This window comes from Dermacentor andersoni, chromosome 1 (assembly GCF_023375885.2).
Source record: "Dermacentor andersoni chromosome 1, qqDerAnde1_hic_scaffold, whole genome shotgun sequence".
Classification (NCBI taxonomy): domain Eukaryota; kingdom Metazoa; phylum Arthropoda; class Arachnida; order Ixodida; family Ixodidae; genus Dermacentor; species Dermacentor andersoni.
In genome coordinates, this window is record NC_092814.1 from 274,592,766 (window position 1) to 274,620,585 (window position 27,820).

The window sequence follows — 27,820 nt, forward strand, 5'->3', positions numbered from 1 at the left end:
CGCATGGTCCCGCCGACAAGGTTTATACATCTATAAACGGTGATGTCCCATGCTTGGACCACGCACTATATCGGCCAAAGATATGTCTAGTCCAGCATCTACCACTGCTTCGAACGCTCGCGCAGTTCGTAAACGGAGGCTTTGTTGGCCAAGCCTAATTCACGGTGTAAAGTGTGCTATTATTACTAACCAAGACTATTTTATTCATGGGTGGAAACCTAGTCCACCGAATCAAAAAATTAGGTTATGGGGTTTTACGTGCCAAAACCACTTTCTGATTATGAGGCACGCCGTAGTGGAGGACTCCGGAAATTTCGACCACCTGGGGTTCTTTAACGTGCACCTAAATCTAAGTACACGGGTGTTTTCGCATTTCGCCCCCATCGATATGCGGCCGCCGTGGCCGGGATTCGATCCCGCGACCTCGTGCTCAGCAGCCCAACACCATAGCCACTGAGCAACCACGGCGGGTTCCACCGAAACAACTAGTCACGCAATCTACGGATAACAGTTTGAACGCTTGTCAAAGAATAACAGCACAACTTCTACCGTGGCAGAACGGTACCTACGCTGTTACAATCGCCGCGCATCTTTCATTGCTCCTGAACCGCAGCTTAGAACCACAGGAAAATACTGCTATAAAGTCACATTAGTCAATGGAATTTTCAGAAATACAAAATTGATCTTAGAGGATGATTGTAGACTCAAATTAGGCTGCTGAGCACGAGGTCGCGGGATCGAATCCCGGCCACGGCGGCCGCATTTCGATGGGGGCGAAATGCGAAAACACCCGTGTACTTAGATTTAGGTGCACGTTAAAGAACCCCAGGTGGTCAAAATTTCCGGAGTCCTCCACTAGGGCGTGCCTCATAATCAGAATGTGGTTTTGGCACGTAAACACCCATAATTAAAAAAAAATTCGACTCAAACACGTGCGCACACATCGCGCTGCGTGCTCCGCTCAGCTCAACGCCAACACAAAGTGCGGCCATGCCGACTTAAACCACTTCAGTACGTCTCACAGAACCGTTTTCCACATAGAAGACGCCACGTCTACTAAATCGACCGCACGAGCGCGAAAAGAAAGGCCAGAAACTACCGCCGAGCGTATACCTCCCATGCAAAACGGAGCGCTCGCCCAAGCCAGCATGCTGACTGCCAAGGGACGCCCGAAGATGGCGCCACTGCCTAGCAATGCGGTGGCGCCCATGAAAAAACTGTCTATAGTTTCAGAAAAACAGTTTTATCAACATTACGGTTCATCTGCATTCGGCTGCACCATTCAAATAGCCTGTTTAAGTTATTATTTAAAGGTAACTGATCACTGGCCATAGTCTTAGTGAACAGAATACCATCACTCACAAAAGCCTGATTTGAACTGGTTGTTCAACTGCGTCAACAATTTCATTAACATAAAGTAAAAATAATAAGGATCCGAGAAAGCTTCCTCGAGGGATGCCCGAAGAAACCGGTAATGGCCTAGAAGCTAAACCGTCAATAACAACAAACTGCGTGCGGCTCGTTAAGTGCACTGAAACCCAATTAATTAGGAATGGGGTAGACATATAAATTCAAGTTCCCGAATGAGCTTAGTATGTGAAACAAGGTCGAACGCTTTACTAAAATCTAGGAGTATTAAATTAGCCTGCCCTCCTTTATCTAGGATACTCGCAAAAGAATGAACCATTACCAACTGTGTGACTGTGGTAAACCCTTTCCTAAAACCGTGCTGCAGAGGGGAAAACGTGCCTTTCCCGTTTCAATACTTGGTTATAAAATTTGCGATGATGTGCTGAAGCATCTTACAACACGCTGATGTAAGTGATATGGGTCTAAATTAGTAAGCGCCAAATAGTCACCCCTTTTTAAAGACATCAACGACGCGCGCCGTTCACCAGTCAGATGGCACTTTAGCAATGGAAAGAGATGTGCGAAATATTATGAAAAGAAACGTAGCATTTTCCGCATAACGAAGACTATTTTGGGGATGTTATTGAGTCCGGTTATGTTTTAGTTTTCAGTGTTAGCAACATTAATAAAACACCAAATTATGACACGAAGTCAGAGTCAACGCAAGATGGTTCACCAGCAGTAGCAAAGACACTGTAATACTTCAGTGAAACGCTAATAGCCTTCGATCAAAATCTGCTGATTTTCGCAAGTTAGTTGCTTAATTAATACAGCTTTCCTGTGCTGTACATACAAGACGCTGGAGTACGTTATGACTTCCGTCTTGCTAATTACATAATACATAAATCCTCTCGTCCATCTGGAAACAGTAGAACAATGCCCTGCGTTCGAGAAGATTTGCCCTCTCACCTCATTCGTTCAAGCAGTTCAGATTTTCCTGAATATGTAGCCTGCAAAGTATATCTCGCTAAAATATGTGTAACAGTCGTAAGCATATACCTGCAAGCATGGAGTCGTATTACGATTGATAATTTGGTAAATATTTTTAGCATCACAAAAGCAAACATTATCATATGTGAGGACTTTAACGCACACAACCTAACATAGGGGAGTAATCACTGTGATGCCCGTGGGAATATCGTTCAATGCGCCGCGGAAATCTGTCAGTATTGAATGATAGATCTGTGACATTCATGCGTGGATATCGCTATTCCAGTGGCATAGACGTAACACTGTGCTCTAATGATGTTGTTACCGAAGCTGGGTGGACAACAGACGCAGAAACACGTGGAAGCGATCACTTCCCAATTCTTATATCACATCCGCGATTAAAAAGTACTGCGAAACGAAGATACGTGGATATAACAAACTGGCAGCTCTTTGGTCAACACTTGTCCAGTCTAGTGGATTGTGTAGCTGGCGTAGAGAAACTCACATCAGTGATACAAGAAACGATGATAATGTGTACGAAACAAGTGCCCATTCCTGACGAGTACACATCAGTTGGTGGAGAATATGAACATTTGAGAGCCGTAAGAAGAAGAGCAGAAATAGCTTATCGCCGGAATGAAAATATAGAAGCGTATGGAAATTCACAGCAAATCCACTCAGTCATGTGGATACGAGTGCAAAAATTAGGGAAAAAAGATGGCGTGAATTTTGCGATACCTTGTCTCCCCTGACACCAGTTCCGTAAGGATGACTATTCGTGCATTAAGCGGCCCTGTTGTTCAAACACAACCATTTCGTGATCTCGCAATAGCCAGAGATACTTCAGAATTAGTGATTGCTGAGGAATTCTGCAAAGTTATAACTAGAACAAACGTACATATTACTAGTGCTGAGTTTCAATGCTCAGTTGAAATGGCAAAGCAAAAAGTTCTTGCGTGTTCTCAGTGGCATCATGTACTATTAGACTATGAATTCTCTGCGATTGTGCGAAAATGTGCACTTGCGTCTTGTAAGACAAAGACTGCATGCTGCAGGTTCAGATTTCATAATATACGGTATGTTGCAAAACATGAGACGGAATGCTCGATTGGCACTTTTGGAATTACTCAATGACTTGTGGAAAAAGGAGTCTGTCCCTGACTTTGCGAAAACGGCACGTGTGATACCTGTATTGAAGCCTGGCAAAACACCTTTTTCTCTTGAGTCTTTTTGTCCTGTGAGTCTGACGAGCTGCTTGCGCAAGGTCAAGGAGAAAATGATTGACACTAGGCTGCAATGGTGGTGTGAGCAAACAGAAGCACTTCCCGATCTAATGACAGGATTTCGAAGGCGGCGACTCACCATGGATGCAATTTTGGATATCGTGACTTATGTTGAACTCGAGCCAGCTAGGGGAAATTTCACAATAGCGGTTTTTAGACATTAGGCGAGCCTTAGACACAGTCAGCCACGCTCATATATTGTGTGGCCTGCTAGAACTGGGAGTCTCTGGGAAGGCGCTACGGTGGATATCCAACTTCTTGAATGGCAGATCAATCTTTATTCAAACAAGCGAAGGAAAAAGTTCCTGTCATAATATTATTCAAGGAGTCCCACTAGGCAGTGTTTTAAGTCCGTTTCTCTTTCATTGTGTGATGGTGGATTTACCGCGGAGATTTTCACCTGCACTACACTACCTTATATATGCGGATGATGTTTGTATTTGGGCCTCTGGTTCAGGTATCAGCCTTGTTCAATTAACTTTGCAGGAAGGCCTAGACATTGCGGACAAATTATTAAAGGAAAGAGGAATGGAACTGGGCATACAATAGGGCGGCTGTGTTGCCTTTCACCAGAGGATATCTGAAGGATTTTCAGCTGTGTCTTGAGGGACAACCTTTAGACATGGCAAACAACACAAATTTCTGGGGCTTATACCAGACAGGCAACATTCTTGACATTCTCACATGAAAGCACTCGAAGTGCAAATAAACTCAATAGTAAATGTTCTTCGCCGTGTAGCAGGCACGACATGGGGAGGGTCGGTTTCATCCTTACTAAAAGTACATAATGCAGTTATAAAGCAAGAGATGGCATATTATTTACCTGTTCCGCACGGAATCTCCCATTCTTCTGAAGAGAGACCCCAACGATTAATAGCTAGGAGCCTTGGAGCATGCATAAGCGTTCCTCGAACAACCTCAAGTTCCTTAGTACTTGCAGAGGCACGTCATCCTACATTTGTTCTGATGAGGACGGTTGAAACCTGTCGACACTACTTTCGCGTTTCAGTGCAGCACAAAGGGCACTCACTAGCAAGTGCACTTATTGACAGAGACAGGGCGAACATCAATTCGGTGAATCAAGTGCACAAAACTCTACTACCGCATCACGAATTTTGGTTCTCAGATACCTCCTACCTTCCATAGCGAGTCGTCGCTCCGAAAATTGAACTTTCGGTTGGAGGAATTATTTGCAAACGATATATTGCCGCGCCAGTACTCCGATGAAGAAGAGGACAACGCGAGTAGGCATGACCGTTTTTGTCAAGGCTCAGCGAAGAAGAAATCGCAGTTGCGCTCGGAATTAAAAAAAGCGACCCGCCGCTGTGCCTCCTCAAAAGCGCTCTACGACCCCTGTTTCTGACGTTGCGACACTGGTGGAAGTGCTGGGTGCTGCAACCGCACGCGGGCAACCAGGGCCGGATGAAGAAAAATGGGGGCCCTGGGCTAATGCGCATGCAGGCCCCCTTTCCGTATACTGACCCTCCCCCCCTGTCACCTGCTACGCCACTGGAAATATGCCATGTTTCATTTTAATTAAACCAAATTAAAAAGAACGAAGTGCGATCAACATGATTATTATTATTGTTATTATTATAAGGAAAACAACAAAACTTGCTTGAAACGCGTGCTGTTGTAAACACCAACACATATGTTTACTTTGATTAATCTGCATTCTGTTTTCAGCAAAAGCTAGGCTTTGAGGAAAAGTTTAATGCACTCAAGACGAACAAGAACGTAGAAAAGACAACACAGCTCAGATGTCGATCCTTCTGAAGCTATAGCTTTGTTTGCATCACTAAGTTTAATCCCGTGAGGAGACGCATGGTTGTATCCAAAACATTCTTTATTAAGATTCAAGCATCAGACTGCAGTAATCGTTATACACGTTACTCTATAAATATGCAATAGATATATACAATACTTAAGGCAATACAAACACCATAAAAATGCACTAGAATACAGATGAAAATTACCAAGAGTAATTACAAAACATTATTTGAAAATATTTTCGTTAAAGGTAAGACAAGCAAGGACGACACCAAATAAACGTGGCACTATCAAAAACAACAAAAATACAGTTCTTTATAAGCACGCTAAATATCACAAGAAGAACAAACAAGAGACGAACAACGAAGATTTGCATATCTTGAATTACACTGCTCAACGTTTCATTGGCAACGTGGAGGCTGGGAGGCGATACAACAAACTTATTGGAACTATTCATGTATAGCGCAAACAGTCCTCTTTTAAAATGGCATCTTTCGCCCCTTCGCATTGGCAAAATGAGATATAGTCTGTTCGAAGGATAGATCGCGGAGGAGGTCACTTTCCATGTACATGATAGCAAGCGAGTTCACCTTGTCGTGAAGGAGGCTCGAACAAAGGCGATTTTTTATCAGCGACAACTTGGAAAACGATCGTTCGGTCTCACTGTTTGCCACGGGTATGCTAAAGTACATTCGCAAAGCAATAGAAAGGTTCGGAAACACATCAATAAGCTTTCTTTCGTGCAGTAACTTCATTATTCCCAGGGGATTCGTGTCCTGGCGCATAGAGTTGTGCAGAAAGTTCGCAAACTGAACGATTTCAGCGGAAAATGCTGGCTCCAAATCATTTTTGTAGGTTTTCACCAACTTCTCAGCCTGCTGTGCTAGAGAGGCCTCGCTCCCAACCAGGGGCGTAGCCAGGGTCTTCAGGGCGTAACCAGGGCGTAGCCAGGGCCAGGGTCTCCCAACCAGGGGCTTATGGGTCTTCAGCTCCCCCCCCCCCCCCCCGAAATTTTTTCGTGCTGTCCATGTACCGCCCACCCAAGCAATCGCCGGTGCCGAAAATCATTCTGAATTTTCTCTCGAATGTCTTTTTCACGCTCGAAAAGACATTTCAGCGCGAACCTTGCGAACTCGGGCTGGATTTCGCGGCAGCGCCCATTCGCCGGGAGTCACATAACGCCAAGCAGCCCCATCCGAGCACAAAGTTTCAAGGGCGTTCTGATGCGAACGGGCTCGCCACGGCATCTTGCGGAGGCCACGGAATCTGCGCAGCGCATGGATGTCAATTCCGAAATTTATGGGTATAAAGTTCTCGTAAACTTTTGATGTGAAAGGTGCATTGACATTTCCAAAGTTGTGCTTTAGATTTTCATTTGCGGAACTTTGTGGGTTTGATGTTACTATAAATATTGGACGCCAAAGGTGCATTGACTTTTCTAAAGTTTTACATCTGACCATACAACGAGACAAACCAAATCAACACACTATCAGACAAGTTGACAAAGCCAGCAACGAGGTCGGATGAGATGAAGGGTTGTGGTGGCTCATCTGTGCCATCATTACAAATAAAAAAAATATCAACATTTTTTTTCACCTACGCCAATGCATCCGTGTCAAGACAGTAACGTCAGCCAAAGTAACTACGGTCTTATTTTTTTTTTTTTCTACTTCGGCTTTTATTCGCGAGGACACATTGAGCCTCTTCAATTTTTTTGTCCTCGCTACCAGCCAGCTACGGTTGGTGAACAGGGCTCGGTCGGCGGCAGCGAGCCATGGCTACCTGGACTGAGGAGGCCACCCACCTTTGGGCTCAAGAAGCCTGGTCTAACCATCAAGTTTAATTCTCTCTCTCTCTCTCGCTACCCGCGGGCTGCTAGAGGCAGCCAGCGCATGCGTTTTTCTCGCGTTGCTCTGACCACCGCGCGGCGCACTTAGGTGCGCGTTCGCTTTTCTCTGGCCGAGTGGATTTTCGCCTGGCAGAGTTTTGGGCACTTTCTGGCTAGCAGACGAGAAAAAGAAACTATCTTCACTCGACGCCATCAGTGTGGGGACTCGACGAATTGCACCGCGTTCGCTTGAGCGCAACCTCTCCGGAAAGTCTTGTCTCGCCAGTGTAGGATAACGAGCAGTACGCGTATGGTTCTCGGGTGACCAAGCTTCCCACGTTTTCTTCGATATTCTTTCGGTAGCTACATTAGGTGCCCAAGGTAGGCATTTCATTGGGGCCAACATACTTTGCGCTTTTTCATTTCGGTACCCCGGCCCCACAAAAGAAATAAAGAAAGACATTGTTGTGGCGCAGCGAATTGTCGTATGGTGAAAGTTCGATTTTGTTACTTCTTTTACGGATAGTAACGGGTCACGCGACGCTTCAGTTGCCGGATAGTCTTATTATATAGTATTGCGATAAAATTATATGGACACTCCAGGCGCATTCCTGCCGTCGCTGTCACCCTCATGTTTCGTATAAAGTCCAAGGGCGATAACATCGTGACCGCGCGCCGCATGCTGTATGTGCGAGTGAAAGCGTAGGGAGGGCGGGGATGGGGGCTAGAATGGGTGAGACGACGATGGTGGCTCAGTCTTGTGTGCGCAAAAGAGAAAAGCGGGGAGCAAGCGCGCCGCCTTCCGTCGCGCACGATACATCGGGGGGAGTGGATGGAATGGGAATGGGACCTGTGAATCTCTGATTGCGCAACATGTTTATTTGCCTTGTTTAACGCATTGTATAGAGTGACTTTTTTTAGATACGTAGATTTATTGGAGACTTATAAATATATTGAAATATCTTGTTGCGGGGTTTTGTGTATACGTGCAGTGAACTTTGTTTCCAGTGGCACTTTTTTGCCTTTTATCAAGCTGTATCTTCGCATTTGTATATTCCATTGTATCTTCGCATTTCTGATATACGAAGGCGACTAAAATGAAAGTAAGCCAACCCACCCCGCGCAATAATTGTTCGGTCCATTATCTGCGAGGCATGCACGTGACACAGAGGCATCTCTTATTACAAAAGTGAACACGCAGGTGTGAGTATCAAGGTTGTTTAATGTTCTCATACACTGGGTTGAACATGGTTGCGTGACATAATGGACGCTCTAGAAGTTGAGCAGCGTGGTGCGCTGAGGTTTTTGGCAGCTGAAGGTATTTCCCAAAAAGAAATTAGTCGCCGTATGGCTGCCGTGTACGTTGAACATTGCATTTCACGGGCTACTGTGAAGCGTTCGAGCAAACGGTTCAAAAAAGTATGTGAAAGTTGCAAAGACGATCCAAGGCCGGGCCAAAGCCATCGTGCAATCGCCCCTAACAAAATTGGAAAGGTTGATGAGCTGATGAGACAAGAACGGAGGATAAGCATCGATGAACAGGCAGAGCGGGTGAACATTAGTCACGGTTCGGTTCACGCCATAATTCATGAACACCTCGGTTATCCGCTCTTGTGTGCGCAATGGTTGCCCAAGATTTTGAACTACCGCCAGAAGACGGAGAAGTTCAGCGCTGCCTTGACTCATCTGATCCGGTATCACAATAGGAGACTTCTTGTCTCCTATTGTGATCGGGGACGAACCATGGTGCCACTTCTACGAGCCTGAAACACGAGAGGAAAGCTTACAGTGGAAACATTCGAATTCACCACCCCCATGAAAGGAAAGGCTGTCGTTTCCGCGGGAAAGGTGTTGTTGACTTTTTTTTTTTTCGATCATCAGGGGCCATTACTGATAGAATTTACTAAATCTTGAGAGGCTATCAATTTGTTTCGTTATTGTAAAACGATAGATCGGCTGCGTGTCACAATCAAGAACAAACTACGTGGAAAATTGACGAATGGGGTCATCTTGTTCCAAGACAATGCCGTCCCCACGTCGCTGATGTGATTAATACAAAACTGGCAATGTTCAAGTGGGAAACGCTGCAACATCCGCCATACAGCCCAGACCTGTCGCCTTGCGACTTCCACTTTTTGGACCATTTGGAAAAACAGCTCAAGCGAACCAGATTCATGTCGGACGATGACGTGAAAGAGTCAGTTGCAGACTTTTTGAAGCAGCAACCCAAGGAATTTATTGAGACGGGAATCACGCGACTCGTTAGACAACGGGACAAATATCTAAATGATCATGGAAACTACTTTTAAATAAGGTACCCCGTTTGTCATATATTCGCATTGGCTGACTTTCATTTGACTCGCCCTCGTTTATTTTGCAGAAATCCTGCTTTTTATACGTGCTCTCTGTTGCGGCTATAATTTCGGTACACGACCGGTGACACTCACGATACACGACCGGTGACAGCTGCTCCTGCGTTATACATTGGAACAAATGACAGCGTCATTGAGATTTTTCACTGTCCGTTGCATATGTACAAGAATCTAAACGATGTTCTTGAATGACAAAGTTTCATTAGAATATTTGTCCTCAGCTTGTTAATTTCATGGCCTTTACATTTTTCATATCAGCGGCATGCACTGCCTTGCTGGTTTCGCACCAATACAGCTCTAAAGTTCGTGTGATATTTTATTTACGTATTAAATAGAGAAAAGAACATGAAAGCATTGATATAGGTTATTTTTGGCGCAATTTTTGGCACATACAAGTATATTATTTTATGAAAAAATGCATATTTTACTTGTTTTGACAGCGCGTAGCGTTCAAGAATTCATTTGCAGCATCTTTAGCAATGACAATGCAGTTATTATCCATGTATTTGATCCCGAGACAAATTTAAGAGGTAGCTTTAGCTCGCGCCCAACTCCGACGCGGCCTATTCAAATACATGGAAAACGCAGAAACGCTTTTCTGTGATAACCCCCGGATCGCTTTTAATGAAATTTGTTACATTTGAGAGAGAAAGTTAAATTCTAGCGTCTGATGGAAGCGGAATTTCGATTTAGGGCCTGAACATTGTTTAAATATTTTCAAAAACTCGAAAGTTCAAAAAGAAATAGAAGCACGACGTTTACAAACTAATAGCTCTGTATAAAGCACACATGTCGCTGTTCAATGAACGGCATCTATTATAACAGTCAAAGTGGACAAATTTCGTGTGTCAATTTGTATCTTACGTGAATTGGTTACGTTGTGTACAAGGTTTCTGCGAGAGCCGTATTTCCATAATGCTAAATTTCTTGAGATTCACATGTAACATAGAAATTTTGTCCGCTGTGGATGTACTATTAGGTGCAATTCACAGAACTGTGATATCATTTTTCATTGTTGAGTTACATAGTTTTAAACTGGATAGTTTAGATTTCTGAAAATTTGCGATTTTGGTGAACTTTTAATAAAAAATTGACAGCCTAAATGAAAAATTCGAAGCCAACAGTCACTATAATTTAAGTTTTTATTTTAAATGCAACAAATCTCGTCAAATTTGATGCATTGCTTGCCGAGAAAAACGAATTATCCTTCTACATGTATTTAAATACGAGCACCCGAGCTAAAGCTTCCTCTTAAGGAGGAGACCTAGCTGCAATGTGAGCCCCCCCCAAGGAAACTTCTGGCTACGCCACTGCTCCCAACTTCTGTCAGCAATTTTAAGAATCCAAACCTTTCGCAGAGTTCAGTGTAGGCAGCCTTTCGCACTCGCGAAGCAGTGCCTAGGCTGTCAAGTACAACATTGTAGGTCTCTACGATACTTTTTTCTACCTTGTAGCGCACTATCGCTTTTTCCGTCCGGGTGCTTACTCAAAACGATGCGTTTGCCCTCACCCTGATAACATTGATTGGTACTTAGCGTGCGTGCTCTCTCTTCGAAGGTATCAAAGAGAGGTCGCAAAGAATTAACAAAGACTTCTATAGAGCTCAGCAGGTCTACAGCAGTTGAAATGTCTAGGCCTGGTTTCTGAAGTGCTATGCTCGTTTTGTCAAAGCGCTCCAAGATTTAATTCCAGAAAATCGCCATGAATGCAGACGCTAGTTTTGTCATTTTCTTGGAGAGAGTGCGCTTCGTTCCAAGTGTCACCGTTTTCTTCCCCGTTCTTTGATATAGCTTCAAGGCAACACAAGACTGCATTGAAATTTTTCAGAATGGCCTTACATGATTCAACGTGTCTTGACCACATGGTCTCAGGGAGACTTTTCAAAACAAGCTGCTGGCCCGTTCCGCCCATGCTGTCCAAAACATACCTCCATCGCTTAGGTGAGCAGCAAAGAACACATACAGTCTCTGAATTACAGTGAAAAATGTGACTGCCTCAAGGCAGCTGTCAACGCTACACGCGCCAACTAAGTTCAGTGAATTAATGACCAGCACACGGGACGTAGACTGCCAATTCGTTCAGGTGTTTGATTTGAGCTTGCGGTCCTTTGTATTTTCCTGACATATTACTCGCATTATCATAAGCTTGGCCCCTACAATCATCAATTGGGATGCCATTGGTCGTCAAGAGGGACATCACGGTATCGAAAAGATACAAGCCGGTGTGCGATTCGATCGGAACAAATTCAAGAAAGCGTTCGTACACTTTCCCGTTTAAATAGTATCGTAAAATAACTGACAGCTGATCAACGTGAGTAAGGTCTGGAGTCGAATCAACAATTAAAGAGAAGTATTTTGCGCGCTTCACTTCGTCAACGAGACGTTACTTGGTAGCCTTTGCTATGCTCGATAAATTCAACACAAATGGTTTTTGACAGATACGATGGGTGACCTCTTCCTTTGTTCCCGTAGCGTTTGATGTGCTCCTGTAGAAAGGGATCAAACTTGGCAATGGCCTCAAGCACTCCCATATAATTGCCATTTCTCGGTAAACCAAAAATCTCCTCACTGCCCCTAAACGCTAGGTTGCGCTCAGCTAGAAGCTTAGCTACAACGACGACGCGCTTCAACACCTCTGTCCAGTAAGCGGTCTCAGTGACAAAATGCTTAACCGGCTCCTTGTCACTTGTGCTGCTCGAGTTAGAGTGGGCGAGCCACGCTGCCACGTAGTTCCGGTGCTCGACGCTATTTTCATGTGCGCAAACCTTTTCTTCTGCTCTTTTTCAATCAGAAAAGCCGTGCGTAGTGAAAGTACTGGGGTTGCTTGAAATCGAAAATAGTTTGCACATGAAACAGTAAACGGAACCTTTGGACTCCAAGTACATTAACCAGTGTCGCTCGTACGCCTCCCCATTTACAGCCTTCCGCAGGAAAAGATGAGGTGACATATAGCGTTTCTGAGTTTTGTATTGCCTTTCGGAAGACAGAAAGTTTTCTGCCCGATTTTGAAAATACAATGGCCCTTTCTCAAGGCATACACTCCGAAAGCTGTCAGTAATAACGTCCGGCCACTTAGCAGGGTCACTTCGGAGAATCTCGCAACGTACCTCTTGCTGCGGGGGTGTCTGTACTTCTCTGTTGCCGCAACGAGAAGCCGTCTCATTCGTCCTCTCGAGGCACACTTAGTGGGTGGGAAGATGATTATTTGAAGCCATACTAACAGGAAATAAGTGAATCGGTTCTTGGAGTGTTGTTTCCTGGCGCTCGTCAAGAAGGAGGCTCATCGGGGAGGTTTCGCACCTGTTGATCAGCAGTAGTAGAAATCGGGCGTGGCGGACCGGACATCTGACGCTCTGTGACAGGGGCCCGGCAGGGTAGCATAGACGCTGCTGACTTAGGAACAGGACAGGGCTCGGTTAGCGTCGGTTGCTCAAAAATATGTACGACCGAGGTTGGCACCCTTTTCACAGGATCCAGACAACCAAGATGAGTCAAACCTTGCTTCTTGTTAGGAAACCGTGGTGATGGAGTTGGCAAGTCCTCCACAGAAGCACAGTCGGTACTATTGGGAGCTTGACACGGACTCTGGGTAGAGCGATCATACTGCTCCGCGGAAGCTGCATTCAGTAGGTACTTTGTCATCTATGGACTCTAACGGACGATGTATGTGCTGTGCTATGTGCACTCACTCTCTCTCCTCTCCCCATCTTTTATCCCCCCCATCCCGCTCCCATGTGTAGGGTAGCAAACCCGTTAAGTTAAACTGGTTAACCTCCCTGCCTTTCCTTCGCCACATTTTCCTTCCTTCCTTCCTTGGTAGCTTCTTTTCACGCTCCTCTCTTTCTAACTTCGCCTTTCGTTCAGACGCACCACTTTGATGCTTCTGGCCGAGCATTTTCGCATGAATGGATACTGATTGTTCACCGGGCACTTCGTCAGTCCGATGCGACCGCAGGTGTCCAACGGTGGTCGTCCCGATGATTGGCGCACGCTGCCTGGATGGTCCGTGGCTGGCCGAGAGTCGTGCGTCCCCCGGGAGCTCCTCAGCGGGCGGGCTTATGCAAGCTTAACCGGCGGCTCGGGGCTGAATCGCAGCCCGCGATAAACTTTCTTTTATAGACGCGCACCGCGTCTGTCTGTTATTAGCGCCAAAGCAGGCGTTCACATACGCATAGAGTTCCTTGTACCAATTCCCTCCTTCTCCGTACAAACTCACTCCTTCTCCCGTTCCGGTCTCGTCTTCCTATTGGCTAGGAGCAATCGTCTGTTCTGAGAGGTTCTAGATTTTTCTTTCGCCCCGTCGACGCCAAGCGCGAGAACGAAGGGGAGAGGGCGACTCCTAGCGCGGGCGAAGTTACGCGCCCTCCGTCACCTCTGAGTATCTTTTTCTACTTCTTTCTGGAAAGTTCGGCGGCCAGTCTGACCTATTTTTTTCTTCGAGCGCGCACGAGGGTGCGCAGCCACTAGGCAGGAATGGGCCCTGGAGACGGGCCTTTGTATCTAGCTCTCCAACCTCCCCCTTCACTCTTCCACAACCCTAGCCCGAACAGTGAAGATTCCATGCCCCACGGCACGCGGACAAAAGCACGTGTGACGTCTTCTTTCCTTTCCTGCCTAGACTCTGCCATCAGACTCATCATCATCTGCTATCGGACTCATCCTCCCCCACCCAAATTACCATCACGGTAAAGTCGAATGGGAGGCACTGTTGGGTACTGCAGCACATCCTTTTTATGAGAAGGGCAGCGGCGGGACTATTTGAGAGGTGGAGGGTGGCGTGGTAGTGACGAGGGGCAAGGGAGATTTAGGTCCTCATCCCACACTACATGTTTTTGGTGTTTCCCCCTTGCCCCTCCTCTCCAGACAGCACTGGACAGACGGACTGACAGGAAACCACGAAAACTTTTCCAAGCAAACGCACCTCCCTTCGTAAGAAAGAGGGCCCCGCCGGGGTGGCGGGGGATTCCTGTTTTTGCAGCTTGACAAGCTCTCCCCAAATGACCAAGCTAAACGCATGCTGTTACATTAGGCGGGGGGCCCCGTCTGCTCGTTCTGGTTTTCTCGCTTCATACATGTCGCTCGAAGTTCCGTTGCCCATGCTTCCATATACTAAGCAGGTTAGAATAAATGGACCCCCTTCTCCTACTGTCCGAGGTGAGGCCCTGAGCTGTAGCCCCCTTAGCCCCCCCCTTATTCCAGCGCTGCTTTTAGGTTGCGGTGCTGATGCTGTGACACTTCATTTCTTATTCTCGCCATGTCTGCAGCGGTGTCCGGCCGTCAGCAGGCAGATGGTTTTCAAGGTATGTCGGTGGTTTGTTTTTGTACTTTCTTCTGTTTTATACCAGTAATGAGTGCTTAGCATGGGCCGGAAGAGCTGATGCACAACGCAAACGCCCAGCGGTTTCGGCAGTACCCTTCAAGGCATGTCGGTGGTGTTTCTTCTCTGAAAAGTATTAAACTGAGCCAATTGGTGCTGTTAAGAACGGCCAGCTGCAGTGCAAAGTTTTGCCAACCCGTTGCGACTGTGGAAGCAACATCTCGGGAGCATCGCCGCCAACCTCTAGCCACGGCGTGGCGAAGTCGGCTTTGTGTCGATATCAATACGCGCATCCTCCACTCTCCGTCGGTTCAGCTAGGATGCGTTGTGACGGAATGAGTTCGGCGGGCCAACTATTGTTCCCAAACTCCCCAACGCGGACCTGATCTGCTACGGGTGCGCGAGTTGCCGTGGGAACACCGTTTTGCGCTCCTTCCCACGCACCGACCGGGACGCAGGACAACGCGCTACCCGGAACGGCTCCGAGTTCTACGGGGCCCCTCTGACGTCGGCTCCGGACTTTCGCACCTGTGTGTATGCGTGTGTGCGTGTAAACCGTGCCGCGGGAAGGCGGCTAGTTTGCGATGACTTAAACGAACGTTCGGATCACCTTGTATCGGGAGAGGACCGAGCGTTTAAAAACCGCTGTTGTGCGGCTGCTCAGGTCACTCTCTCTCAAGCAGTCATGTTAGACTGATGTACTTTCTCAAACAGTCATGTTAGACTGATATAAATACTGTAAATAAACCCATATTCCTCGTTCTCGATGAGAAGCAGTCCTTCCCTTCATCAACGTCCTCAGCGTGGATAAGTTGGACGACGGCATGGGCCAGCTACCTTCGAATTCATGCCGGACTCCAATCTTGACAACGGATCACGGGCGATGGGATTGAGCCCCCAATCATAACAGTGCATAGCTAAGACTAGTTTGAACAGCTGAACTGCAACCCGAAACGATGTTCTTGTTTGTCTCCCTTTGTTCCCTGTTTCAGTTCATCTTCTCATACGCGTCCTAGTCTTTCTTGTACTGTACATGCTTCTCGCGGTCCGCAGGTTTTGTGCACGATGGCACGATATGGTTTCAGTGGTTCTGGTACACGTTTTCGATAGTGGTGCTCGATGTTGTGAGGTAGTCACCGTTCATGCATTGCTTTGGAGGTCTTTTGCAATAAGGGCTGTCTGTAGAACTACGTGATATTTTGCACGCTTTGTTGCTCTTCTGTGCGTTTACATAACTCCTATGTATAGCATGCAGTATTACGTGCTTGTGTCATTTGTAGGCACAGGCCATGTAGTTTCACATGTTCTTAAACAGTCGATCTTTTTGCACATTATATAAAGCTTTGCTGTGCTCTACTGCTTGCAAGGACAATTTTATTGTCAGTGGTACTATTTAAGCAGATGCCTTAAATCTGCCTCCATGATAAGGATGCTATAGGTGTGGATTTATACTCTGGGATTTTAACCTAATCACTGAATTTAGAGAAGCTGAAAACTGGTTACTTTAGGCGTCTTAAGCTACCTTGTATGTCTTACCCACGCATTCAGAAATGTGCCTTAACTTGAAAACCATGCTTGATTTGGTAGAGATAAAGCCCGACGCGAACGCGCCCAAAGAGAGACAGTGAGCGCCTTGGGCACTTTTGCACCTGTCCTTATAGTGACAGTCAAGCATGGGCTACAAGTAAGGTGAATATCGAAATGCAGGGTAAGTAATAAGCGATGAGTTTGCATAGTTTTAAAGATTCTGTCCTCTTTTTCAGGTTTAGGGTGCTCAAGCCAGCCAGCAAGAGAGTGATCTTCCAAGTACGGTTCCAGCCCCACATAGCATCGTACCGTGTGCTTTTAGGAGTGCTGACAAATTTTCTTCCTCTTTTGAAACTGGTAGCGGTCTAACTTGTGGTCACGGTAATGACTACAAGGCTAAACCTCACTATCTTCAGCGCCGAAAAATAATATTTCCTTTGAAGTGGCAACCTTAAGATGAGCACTCACTGCAACATGTTTCCTTGGTAGTACTGCTGCGAGGGCCAATGCAATTAACCCCTGCTGCTATGTAGAGCCCAGTGTATGAACACTAACCAGAGATAGAGAGAGAGAAAAGGATTCATAGAAAGGCAGGGAGGTTAACCAGAGGCAGTTCCGGTTGGCTACCCTGCATGCCACCACCAACCAGATAACGCTACAGAGATGTAGATGTAGCAGCTCGTCTCCAGCATCAGCTGAATCGATGCTTTGGCCCCTCGTGGCACCTGACTGCATTTCAAGTAGTGCTGTGTTTTCAAAAATGTGACAAATAGAGAATCCTGTTACGTGATTTCAGGCTGAGTGTATGGAAAGCAGTGAGACAGTTTAAAAGGAAAGGGCTGATTTGATACTACTACAAGTGGCTCAACACTCTCAGCAGCATGGTGTGGCCTGGTACCACTGCATTTGGTTGACTAGTGCGTGCCAAGTGTGCTGTGGTACCAGGTAACCACTAACTGCGACTACATTGACATTCCTTATGATCCATAAATCTACACACGAATTGGCTGTAGTCCAACTCGCATGGAGATATGGTATAGTTATTCTACTTGAATAATTTATGGAGCATACCACTTTGGTACTTATACTGCATGCTTACTTATTGTTTATACTTGTATTGCATGCTTACTTAGCTGTGTTCAAAATTTTTCTCCATTACGGAGAAGCTAATTTGGCACCCTTTTGCTGCAGGGGGTTGCCTGCTTCTAACAGAATTTATCATTGTGCTAACGTATTAGTGGTTTTCAGATTGTTTTTTCTATAGAATATATTTCTCTTTTGGGCCTTCTGCTGTTTCATGTTTCACTACATTGTTTCTATTTTTTTTTCTTTTCCTGAATACAAGGCTAGTCAAATAGTGCTTTGATGTTTCCATATGTGAATTTTTCGTTCATGAGAATTAAGTCCGATAATGTGCCATTTGTTTTATTTTACTGGAGAGAATGCAACACTACACTGTGAGAAGTGTTCCTTTGCAAGCATTGCTTCTAATGACTCATTTTATTTATCTCTTAGTATGCTTATGCTTAGCTGTTATGCATATGTGGTATTTTTGTATTCGTTCCTGCGTTAAGTGCTCATTGTGCCTTTCAGAAACCAAGAGATGGCATTATGTTGCATTTTTACTGTTCACTTTATTTTCATGAGACAGCTGCAGCCTGCCGTTGTATTTCACTGCAAATATTGTGTACATCATTTCGTACTTGTCAAACGGTTGATACCTATAAGAAGTTTTACAATAAAAATGCTGGTGGTGACAACAAAGTTTTTCTTCGCTTAGTAACGGTGGCACTTTGATTTTTTGTCCCAAACAGTCCAGGATTGTCTGAGAAGCTGCGTATGCCAATAATCACTGGCTGTAGTAGCGTCTCGAGCAGTCTGGGACGACAAATTGAACAGGCCCAGCGGATGCATGCATGATGAATAAAAGAAACAGCCAAAAATAGTACAAGGCACATCCAGTGGATATATATATTAGATGTTGCAGATACAGCCTTATGTAGTACAATGGATGTCCTGTGGATGTTCTGGATATCTAATGCATGTTACAAATATATCTACAGGAAGTTGTGGACGTCTATTAGATGTTGCATATATCCAGCCCCGACAGCCCCACAACGTACCACTTACATGATCTGGATGCATTTGCGATGATCCATAGTACATCGATACAATGTTTTCTGGATAAATCTGGCTATCTAATCGACGTATTGAATGTCCAGGGTGCACCGTATTATGCACATCTAATGGATGTAACTGGCTATCTGGGATACACTATGTGCACATGCTATGCGTATGTGTGGATGGGCAGCATACTCATTCTTCTAGGCCTTCCGCCAAGCACGAGTGGCTTATTGAACTTAAGTTTTCAAAGTAAATTGCGTCTGAAAATTCGTAAAGTACGACATACAAGAGCTGCACAAATGATAGCTTCGGATTGTAATTCGAACATGCGAGAAAACATAATTCTGTTAAGAGGAAGCTCAAACGCTCAACTGGTGGACAAATATTCACTTGCATGTCAAATAAGGTCCATGTGGGTTAACCTTGGGACATTCATGGTAGGATATCCGAAACAGGTCCATGTGCGATATCCTTGGGACATCCGTAAAAGGATATACAAAACTGGACGTCCAGCAGATGTCCTATTTGTATCCAAAATGGTTTAGGGACATGAATCGGATGTCCTATGGACTAAGTATTTCCACTGGGTACCTATTAGGTAAAAATAAATATAGCCCGCAAATTTTGAAATATATTGCGTTTCTGACACTTGCAGAGATATTCCACTTCCACATACCCACGTGAATACAGTTAAAAAAAAATGCACTTGAGAATAGGCGCCAGCACGCACTTTGCCCCTCGTGCACCTTCAGCCGTCATTTCCAAATCAGTCAAGGGTCGTATATCAGCATTAAATCACTTTTTTTGTTCATGCCTCATCCAAGCCGCAGCAACAGTACCGGAGCAACCAAAAGCCTCCCGAGTGCATGAAAAGTCCTCGGTTGCGTGTGGAGAAGTGGGCCACACCCACTAGTGAACTTTGTTCTCTCCGTGCAAATGGGACTGCCGGAGCAAAACCTAGCAGTGCACACAATCTCAAAGGCCACGACCATACATTACAAATGTTTGCTTGTGCAATAAATAGCGCCAAAACTCTTTGCATCAAAGGTAGGCGACTGGAAGCTACCGCTTGCCTATTACGTGATGAGGGCCTATTTTTCCATTATATTGTTACGTAGTAACGATGAATGATACAGCGGCAAATCTGTGAATGACAAAACTAACTTTTATTGGCAGAACCTGTGCCCAAGAAAACAGGCTACACTCAAAGCACAGCGATAGTGACGAACACGGTCAGCGATCGCCGAAATCTGATCAGCGGGTCAAGCGCGTCAGCTTTTATACATCAGCCATCGAAGGTTCCAGAGTAGTCGCTGGTGCCCGTGTCTTCCAGAAAGTTCTATACCATTCGCGACGCACATACATGCAACCAGATTACGCACGGTTCAGTGACAGCAGACAGTGGATAGAAACATCGACAGCATTCCAGAAACTTCCCGATACATGCAGGCACGTCCTGCACTGAGCAATAACATTTGTTAGATGATGAAAAGCGGTCACCCGATAAACAAGTACACGTGTCAATATTTTTTATGAGTAGGCTTCAAATTGTCTTGTGATACTCCCTCTTTTTTTTTCACAGGTGCTGTCCAGAGGGCCCACGATGCGGCGGTCGGGCAAGGCCTGACTGTCCCAATGTGGGAGCGGCCCGCAGCGCGCTGAGTCGCGTACCTCAGGACCTTATTAAAGTTTTGCATCCATCCATCCAACAGGTGAAAAGGACCGATGGCATCGGCTACACCTGTAACTATGGCCACTCCGCGGACTGCCAAGATGATATTATAAAGTGCTTTAGGTATTGGATTCAGTTTTACTAGCAAGGTAGTGTCCAATAAATCCGCAACCAACCGAAGGTTTCCTAGAGTAACAAACAGATCTCGAAGGCTATGCTTTTGTGCACTGCATGCACCAAAAGTGATTGCTGAGCTGGAATTATGTAATGGCCATCATGTTTTAGACTTCACCTATGAGGTTGTCATTATGCTTCCTTTGGCAATTATCTGCTAAAATGCACTTTTGGTGCAGGAGGCATGAAAGAGCACTCTTGGGGCAGCTGTTTGCTGGAATAAGGATCTCGCCGACCTCTTTTAAATGTACTTCGTCAGCAGCCCCCCCCCCCCCCCCATGTGTGTGTGCATGCGTGCGCGTATGTGCACGCGCACCACCGCCGTGAACCACAGACAATGAGGATCACTCACACCTGACACACAAAACGCTCCTCCAACAGGGTGGAGTTTTGGGACAAGGAAGCAAAGGCAGATACACTGATGCAAAGGATCAGGATGGAGAAAGAAACAAGGTCACACGTTTCCTTTAGGGGGCACTTGCCTTGGGCTTTATTATACATTTTTACAAAACTCTTTAACAGGGAAAAAAACTGCTATGCATTTTCCTACCAATATGCACTCTCATTCATTCTCACACCCAGACAAACCGTCTGTATTGAAGAAAGCTGGCAGATTTGTGCCCCCATGAATTCCAGATGGCTCTGAAAAAGAGAGAAGCGTTACTACAAAGCAACTGTGGCAAAATATCAATTCACAACATGTACGCACCTTTTTTTTTTCAGAATTTAGAGGTGGGGGAAGAATAAAAATAGTGAAAGTTGGGTTTTTCCAAAAGCTGCTCTAGAATTAGTTTCCTCAGGTAAGTTTTATGATTTAAATTAAGTACCAATAGCCATAATTTGCCTTTTGCATGGCAATTTTCTGCATACATTGCGGACAAATCAGTTGCACAGTATGCTTCAAAAAGCCATTTTCACTTATGTCTTCTTGTTAGTTTTATTTTTTCCAATTTCTCACGATTTTTTTACATCACCACCTCAATCAAAAGTACTGGCCGTGCCTCTGGTGCTCTACTGATAAGCATGGGAATCGTGAAATGAGGGTGGAATGCAAGAACACGCAGGTGCTTAAATTTAATTGCACGTGAAAGAACCCCAGCTGGTTGAAGTTGATCAAAAGATTTCCACGTCTCTTATACCCTGCAAATTGCTTTTGTTAATTTCTGTGTCTGTACTAATTGTAGAATTTTGGCACATAACTGCACGACGCTGAAGAAAAATGATTATTTTTAGTGGAAGGCATTAGCTCCTTCCTTTCTGAAGATATGTTCCTCATTCATGGGCTGTTCTCTTAACACAATGCCCAATCACCTATGGAGATGTGCTTGCACGAGCGACAGTAAGAAAATCGTGCGACACTCCTCCACTCCAGAGTGCAAAAGGGGCATGGCGGCAAAGTTCGTCAACTCTCTAAGAAGCTCATGGCGCGTTCACACCGAGTCTAGAGTGGTGCGGAACCCAGTTTGGCAGCGGTGAGATCCACCGGAATAGCCCCTTCCGCGCCAATCGCTCCCAGACCGATTTTTGAGGCAGCTTCGCCGGATTCCCTCACCGCAGACCAATCTGAGCGCGACACAGCAATTCGAAAGATGGCTGCCAAGCCTGACGTGCTCATCATACCGCAGCCTTCGAACGCGTCGCGACATCGGAAAGGCTCATCAAATTGGTGCTTAACCGTCCCGCCCTTTTCGACAAGTACCACATGAAGCACAAGGACTAAGCAACCTGACAAGGTGGCTTGACCAAGCTTCACGTGCTCTTGCAAAGCAGGACGAACCCACCAATGCCAGTGGCGTCGTCACTTCGGCTAATGCTTCTGCGTGCCACGCATCGCTAGAAAGGTGCTTGCCGGCAGGCCTAGCAGTGCATCCTCTTCTTGCTCACGGTTTATTATTGTCATTGTAAGCAGTGATGAAGCGGCGAAAATAAAAACAAGCAAACTCTACGCAAGCGGAGATAAGTGCACAGTTTCGATAGGGTGTGCTAGAAAGGGGGAGTGGGTCCACGGCGGGCTTTCCGATGAGGATGTTTTTATTGAAAAATTAGTGGCGCCACCGTCGCCTTCACCTGAATGAGCTGCTCCGCACGCCGGTCGGACGCTTGTTGCGTCGGAGACCCTAGGGCAGCTGCAGGGAGCTTTGACAGGCGTTTGTGGAAGCAGTGATTTTCTTCCCCGCTGACCTGTAGTCAATAAAATGGAGAAAGAGCGACGGAAACAAATGCTAATGATACGACAACGATAGCGCGTCGAGCGGACAGCAACTAGGCCCGTGAACTCGCCTCAGCCAATGGGTGCCGCCTAAACAGGCGGAGCTTCAGGAGAATGCGACGGCAGCGCTGCCGCAATTTCAGCGCTTTTTGCAACACCCTTGGCACATGCCAATCCGTCCGTTGGACCCACTCCCCCATGCCAGTACCCTCTAGTTTCATGCCACGGGAACATCCGGGATATCCCGCACTTGCTTGGAGGCATAGAGTTTCTCACTATATTACCTAGAGGAAAATCTGGCGCTGCTGCACTGTGGTATGCATGGGAATGTCGGTATATGGTGACTTCGGATTGGAACTGTTCTTGGAGAGCCAGGCAAGCACTGTTCCGTCTGTCACAATTGATTAATTTCCTACTAAGGCTGCGTTTAAAAAGCTGTTTTAGCTTTATTATTACACAAAAACGTTTTGCTTAACTATGAGAACTTGTTATTGCATGTACAATTATATAAAACGTAAGAAGTATCAGTGGGCCGCTAAAGTTGGAGGACAGATGACAAGATTTGTGCTCGCTTTGGGACAATTTGTCATCTGTTCTTGCTTTTCTGCAAGAACATTTTATGAAGATTTTACTTTAAGAACGCGTTATTTGTGTAGCCATATCCACGTTTTAGATTAAGCTTCTTACAACACCAGCCAACACAAGCCTCGCAGACACATATACCGTCATTCCCATGACGGCAAAGAGCCCCTTAAGAAACTCTCAAACGGTTGACGCCACATTTCCATCTAGGTGTTATAGTGAGAAACTCTATGCTTGGAGGTGAGCGTCCTACACGGCAGATGGCTCTGTATCACGTTCCGGCAGCACGGTGGGCAAGCAGTGTGCACGACGCAAATTTCGGCGGCAGGAGAATTCCGTTCGCTGTAGACGCCGGATTCCGCAGTGTGAATGTGCCATCAGAGTAAGATGATGAAACAAAATTTACTTTTATCTATCAACGCTTCAACATCGTATGCACAAATTATTACAAGCAATCTTTCCCGTCATGTGGTGTTTTCACTCACAGAACAGCATGCAGTCGATTTCAGACCGACTTTTGACCGAAGCTTGAGTAGCTGCCTAATCTCGCATACTGAATACCACCTGTGCAAGTGCCCTTATTCCTTACTGTACAATATTGCGCAACACTCCACATTACTGTTCAGTGCTGTAGAGAAATTGAACAAAGCATGTGGAGGCTCCAGCACCAGTTGAGCACATCCTATACAGTCAACGACTGAATTTTCGGACACCCAAATTTTCGGACATGCCTGATATTTTGGGCGTCTTCGCAGCACCGCCACGAGCCCCATAGAATCAATGTATAAGGACATCTGAAGTTCGGACCATCGAACCCCCCGCCGTCCAATTTTCCGGACTTTTTGACGGACGGAAGGTCTTTTGGCTCCTCGCGCAGCGCCCTTGAGAAGGAAATCCACTTGCAGCCGAAGCATATCACCACTTTGAACCACAACTAGCCGAATCTAGTCGTCACACACCAATTTGGTCTGGCCACGCTGGCTATGTTCATCGCCGCACTTCCGCCTCCGGCGGAGTTTCCGGAGCGGCGCCATTTTGTTTGTTTGTTTGCGCAGGCCACATTTTGGCTAGCGTGGTGTGTGGTTGTCTGTTGTGTCAAGTGTGCTCTGCGACGCTAGGCCTAGGTGCTTCGACGCTCGTCAGCGAACTTCACTGTTCGCAACTTGAGGATTTCGCTTGCCTTCGATGGCACCCACTCCGTCTTCGTCGTCCTCGCCGATGGCATCGAAGCGCGGAAAGCAGTACCGTCGGACGACGTGATCAACGACCTCCGCTCTGCTGGGGTTTCCATACCCACGGAAATAACTTTTGAACAGTTTGTTGACGCTGACAACGAGCTCGACTTCCGCGCAGAACTGACTGACGAGGAAATAGTCCGTCGGGTTGTGGGGGATTCAGAAGACTCCGATGTTGAAAATGAGGAGCCAATGCCTGCGCCACCTACAAGCGCCGAGTTGACACGAGCACTGTTGACTCTTTCATCGGTGTACAGTGCTGACATGACCCTTGCTCAGATCGAGGCGAATATGATCGCATGCAACCAGAACGCCGTCAAAACAACAATCAACAAGTTCTTCAAGCCACTGCAGCAATAACACCGGCTGCCCGACGATGCACATGTACATAATAAACCGGCAGTCGGCTGCATACAGAGTTTTTGAACGCCTCTTTTTATAGCCACTTCACTGATGCTGTGGCAGGGTTTCGGAAGCCTGTTACTTCGCCCTTTACCTCTAGATCCGAGAAAAAAATAAAAAGGGTGCGTTTTTTTGATGCATTCATTTTTTCGGACTGCCTGAATTTTCGGACGTTTTTACGTTCCCTAGAGGGTCAGAAAAATCGGTCGTTGACTGTACTACCTTGCTTGCACAAAAAAGCTGATCGAACACAATAATCAAGTATGAGGAGGCCCTGACCTGACAATGCTTTGCAAGCTTAAAGAATGCAGTAAAAGGCAAACCAGGAGCCTGCTGCAATGGTTAAAAACAAATACCCCTGCACACTAGGAACTTACCCATTTTCACATTTGCAAAGCTACTGCTTGCCTGCATGGCGTGGGCAACACTATGGCTAGTATTGACGCCAACAAATGTTCACAATTTTTTTTTCGTGATATGACTTACGAAAGTTTGGAACTAGGAACCAGGGGAATGTGTTGTATATAATAAACATCTGTTATTTCAACTCTCGTTAGTTCGATCCAGATCGAAGGTCCCCAACCGGCACCAATGCATTTCTATGGGCCAAAACTTTCGTTATTTCGATCCTAAAATTGGCCTTCAGCGAATAATTCGAACTTGACCAGTCATCACGCATGTGCCTGACCCCTACAGTGTGATAGTGGCAGCGTATGTCCTGGCAGAGATTAGGGAACAGTGAATGCACTGAACACACATCAACTCTCATTGAAAACACATTTTCGGCCCACCATAGGAAGATTTTCAAGCAATAATCGTAGCTCACCAATGTCCGATAACACTGTTTACTCGATTATAACACACGGCTTTTTTTTTTTATTGCGATAGAAACTATATGGACATTCCAAGTGCATTTCTGCAGTCGGCGTCACCGTGAGGTTCCACATAAAGTCCAAGGGCAATAAAACCATCACCGCGCGCCGTATGTGTAAGTGAAAACGTGCGAGGGTGAGCCGGTGATCACGGCTCTATCTCGCGCATGAAAGGTAGGTATGGCGGAATTTTGGTACTATCTGTTCTGGATGTTGGGATATCGAGGCCTCTTACTGCATGGAGCCAAAAATTTGTGTTTTGAAAAAAGTACAAAAAACTAACGGTATATATTGTAATAAAACTTACAAATGTTATGCATGTTATTGCAAAGTTATATGCTTAAAACCACAAGAAATATAGTTCAATTACCTGTTGATGTCTAAATGCTAGTTTACCTACCGTAAAAATCGAACTATAGGTCGGACCGGAACATAGGTCGATCCCCCAACTAACAAATTCTAAAAATGAAAAAAATCTTTTTCAATGGCAAAAGTACCGAAAGACACCCTTACCTTGAAACAAATGCGAATCATGCACAACAGTGGCAGTATTTATTTAAATGCTGCTCGCATGTGCACCCGTCCAATTTTTAACATTATCGCACTCCCATCGACCCGCGTGCTTGTCAGCATTTTATTAACGGCGCTGAGTGGCGGAACAAACACGATACAGGCATGTGTACACGTGCACTTACTTTCGTTATTTCGGCGCTCTGTGCCGTGATGATAAGGTGCCGACAAACACGCGGGTTGATGGTCGCGCAATACTGTTAAAAATTGGCCGGGTGTACAGTACACAGAAAGGCACGAAGTGCGCAAGCGCTACTCCGAATCAGAGCAATGCCTTTGATCAGAGTCGTCCGAACTAGAGTCGGATGACGAGTGCTTCTCGCTGCCCAGTCCAGAGGCGCGCGCGATCTCTACCGCTTTCAAACGGATGCATTCGGCAGTCACAGGCAGCGATCTTACACGCAGCTCCCGGACGAACTCAGCAACCTTGTCTTCCAGTTCTGCGGTCCGCCCACGAAATGACGTTTTCTGTTGGTTTGCTGCTTCTGCCTCCGCCGGTACCGAATGCTCTTTTCGGATACTCCAAATTAGCACTGTGCCGCGAGGTTGCCGTGGGCTTCCGCGCACTCAATCGCCTTGTTCTTGAAGGCGACGGTGAATTGCCGTCTGCTTCCGCTCATCTTGAAACAAAATGTGAAAAAGCAGCCTTTAACCAAAATAACTGTGACAATGTAAACGCAAATTGGCGATGCCATAATGTCGCCACGCCGTGCTGCTGCTGATGGCAGCTCTTTACTTCATCCGCCCATTGTTGCAAGACTTCCGTAGTTTTTCCGCCAATGTCCGGTATATAAGACTAGGGTCAACTTTTCGCAATGGTTTTTTGAAAAAAAGTTCGACCTATATTCCGGTTTTTACGGTAATCAAGTTTGACAATCCACGTCTCGTCAAATGGGCTGTCGACTGCACCACTGCCATAATAAAACAGTCTGGCTTCCACTTTGTCACTGCTGATGCCGCAAGTTCCCAGATGTTTTTCTTTTTCAGCAGAAATACTCTTTCGTTGCACATCGGAAAGCTGTAGCATCACCATGTCGTGGTGTGTGCTGCAGCTGTATGCTTCGCGTGCTGGCCGATGCACTAGGCCTAAAGCCGTTTTCGGTAGCCATTCACCAAGGCAGTATGACCACCTTCAACGCGTTGTGAAGTGCAAATGTCATTTAAGATAGTCAAGCATCGCTTCTTGTTTCTTTGCAAATCTGTTAAGCAGAAGGAACTTCCGTGCTGAGCCAAGCATTGTTGCACGATTATCGGTCACCATACATAGTTTTTCAAAATGGCGTCTCAGCACAGCGGTGGCGCGCAGGCCGGCTCAACTGGCAGACGACAGCAGCCAGCTCTGCCAATCAAGTAGCACGGTCTTGTTACATGGCAAGCAGCCAAAGGGAAAGAAATAGTCTGCTTTTTTATTTATTATGTGGCAACCAATGGAAGAAAATTAGCAGTGCTGGCGCAAAACGGAAGAAGGAAGGCCGCTCTTTCAAACATGACCAAGATGGCCACAATATTCAGCATGGAACGGTGGCCGCGCATCAAGAAAGAAA

The 27,820-nt window shown here is 46.0% G+C and overlaps 1 protein-coding gene across 2 annotated transcripts in view; it reads right to left on the reverse strand.

Moving 5' to 3' along the window:
- Positions 1–20,867: 20,867 nt before the first annotated feature.
- LOC126548170 (box C/D snoRNA protein 1) overlaps positions 20,868–27,820 on the reverse strand; it is a 47,797-nt gene continuing 40,844 nt past the window's right edge. For both annotated transcript variants that reach the window (XM_050196299.3, XM_050196297.3), the window contains one exon: positions 20,868–21,048. In XM_050196299.3, the coding sequence (XP_050052256.1) occupies positions 20,969–21,048 (80 nt within the window). In that variant the 3' untranslated portion in view covers positions 20,868–20,968. The remainder of the gene's footprint in view (positions 21,049–27,820) is intronic.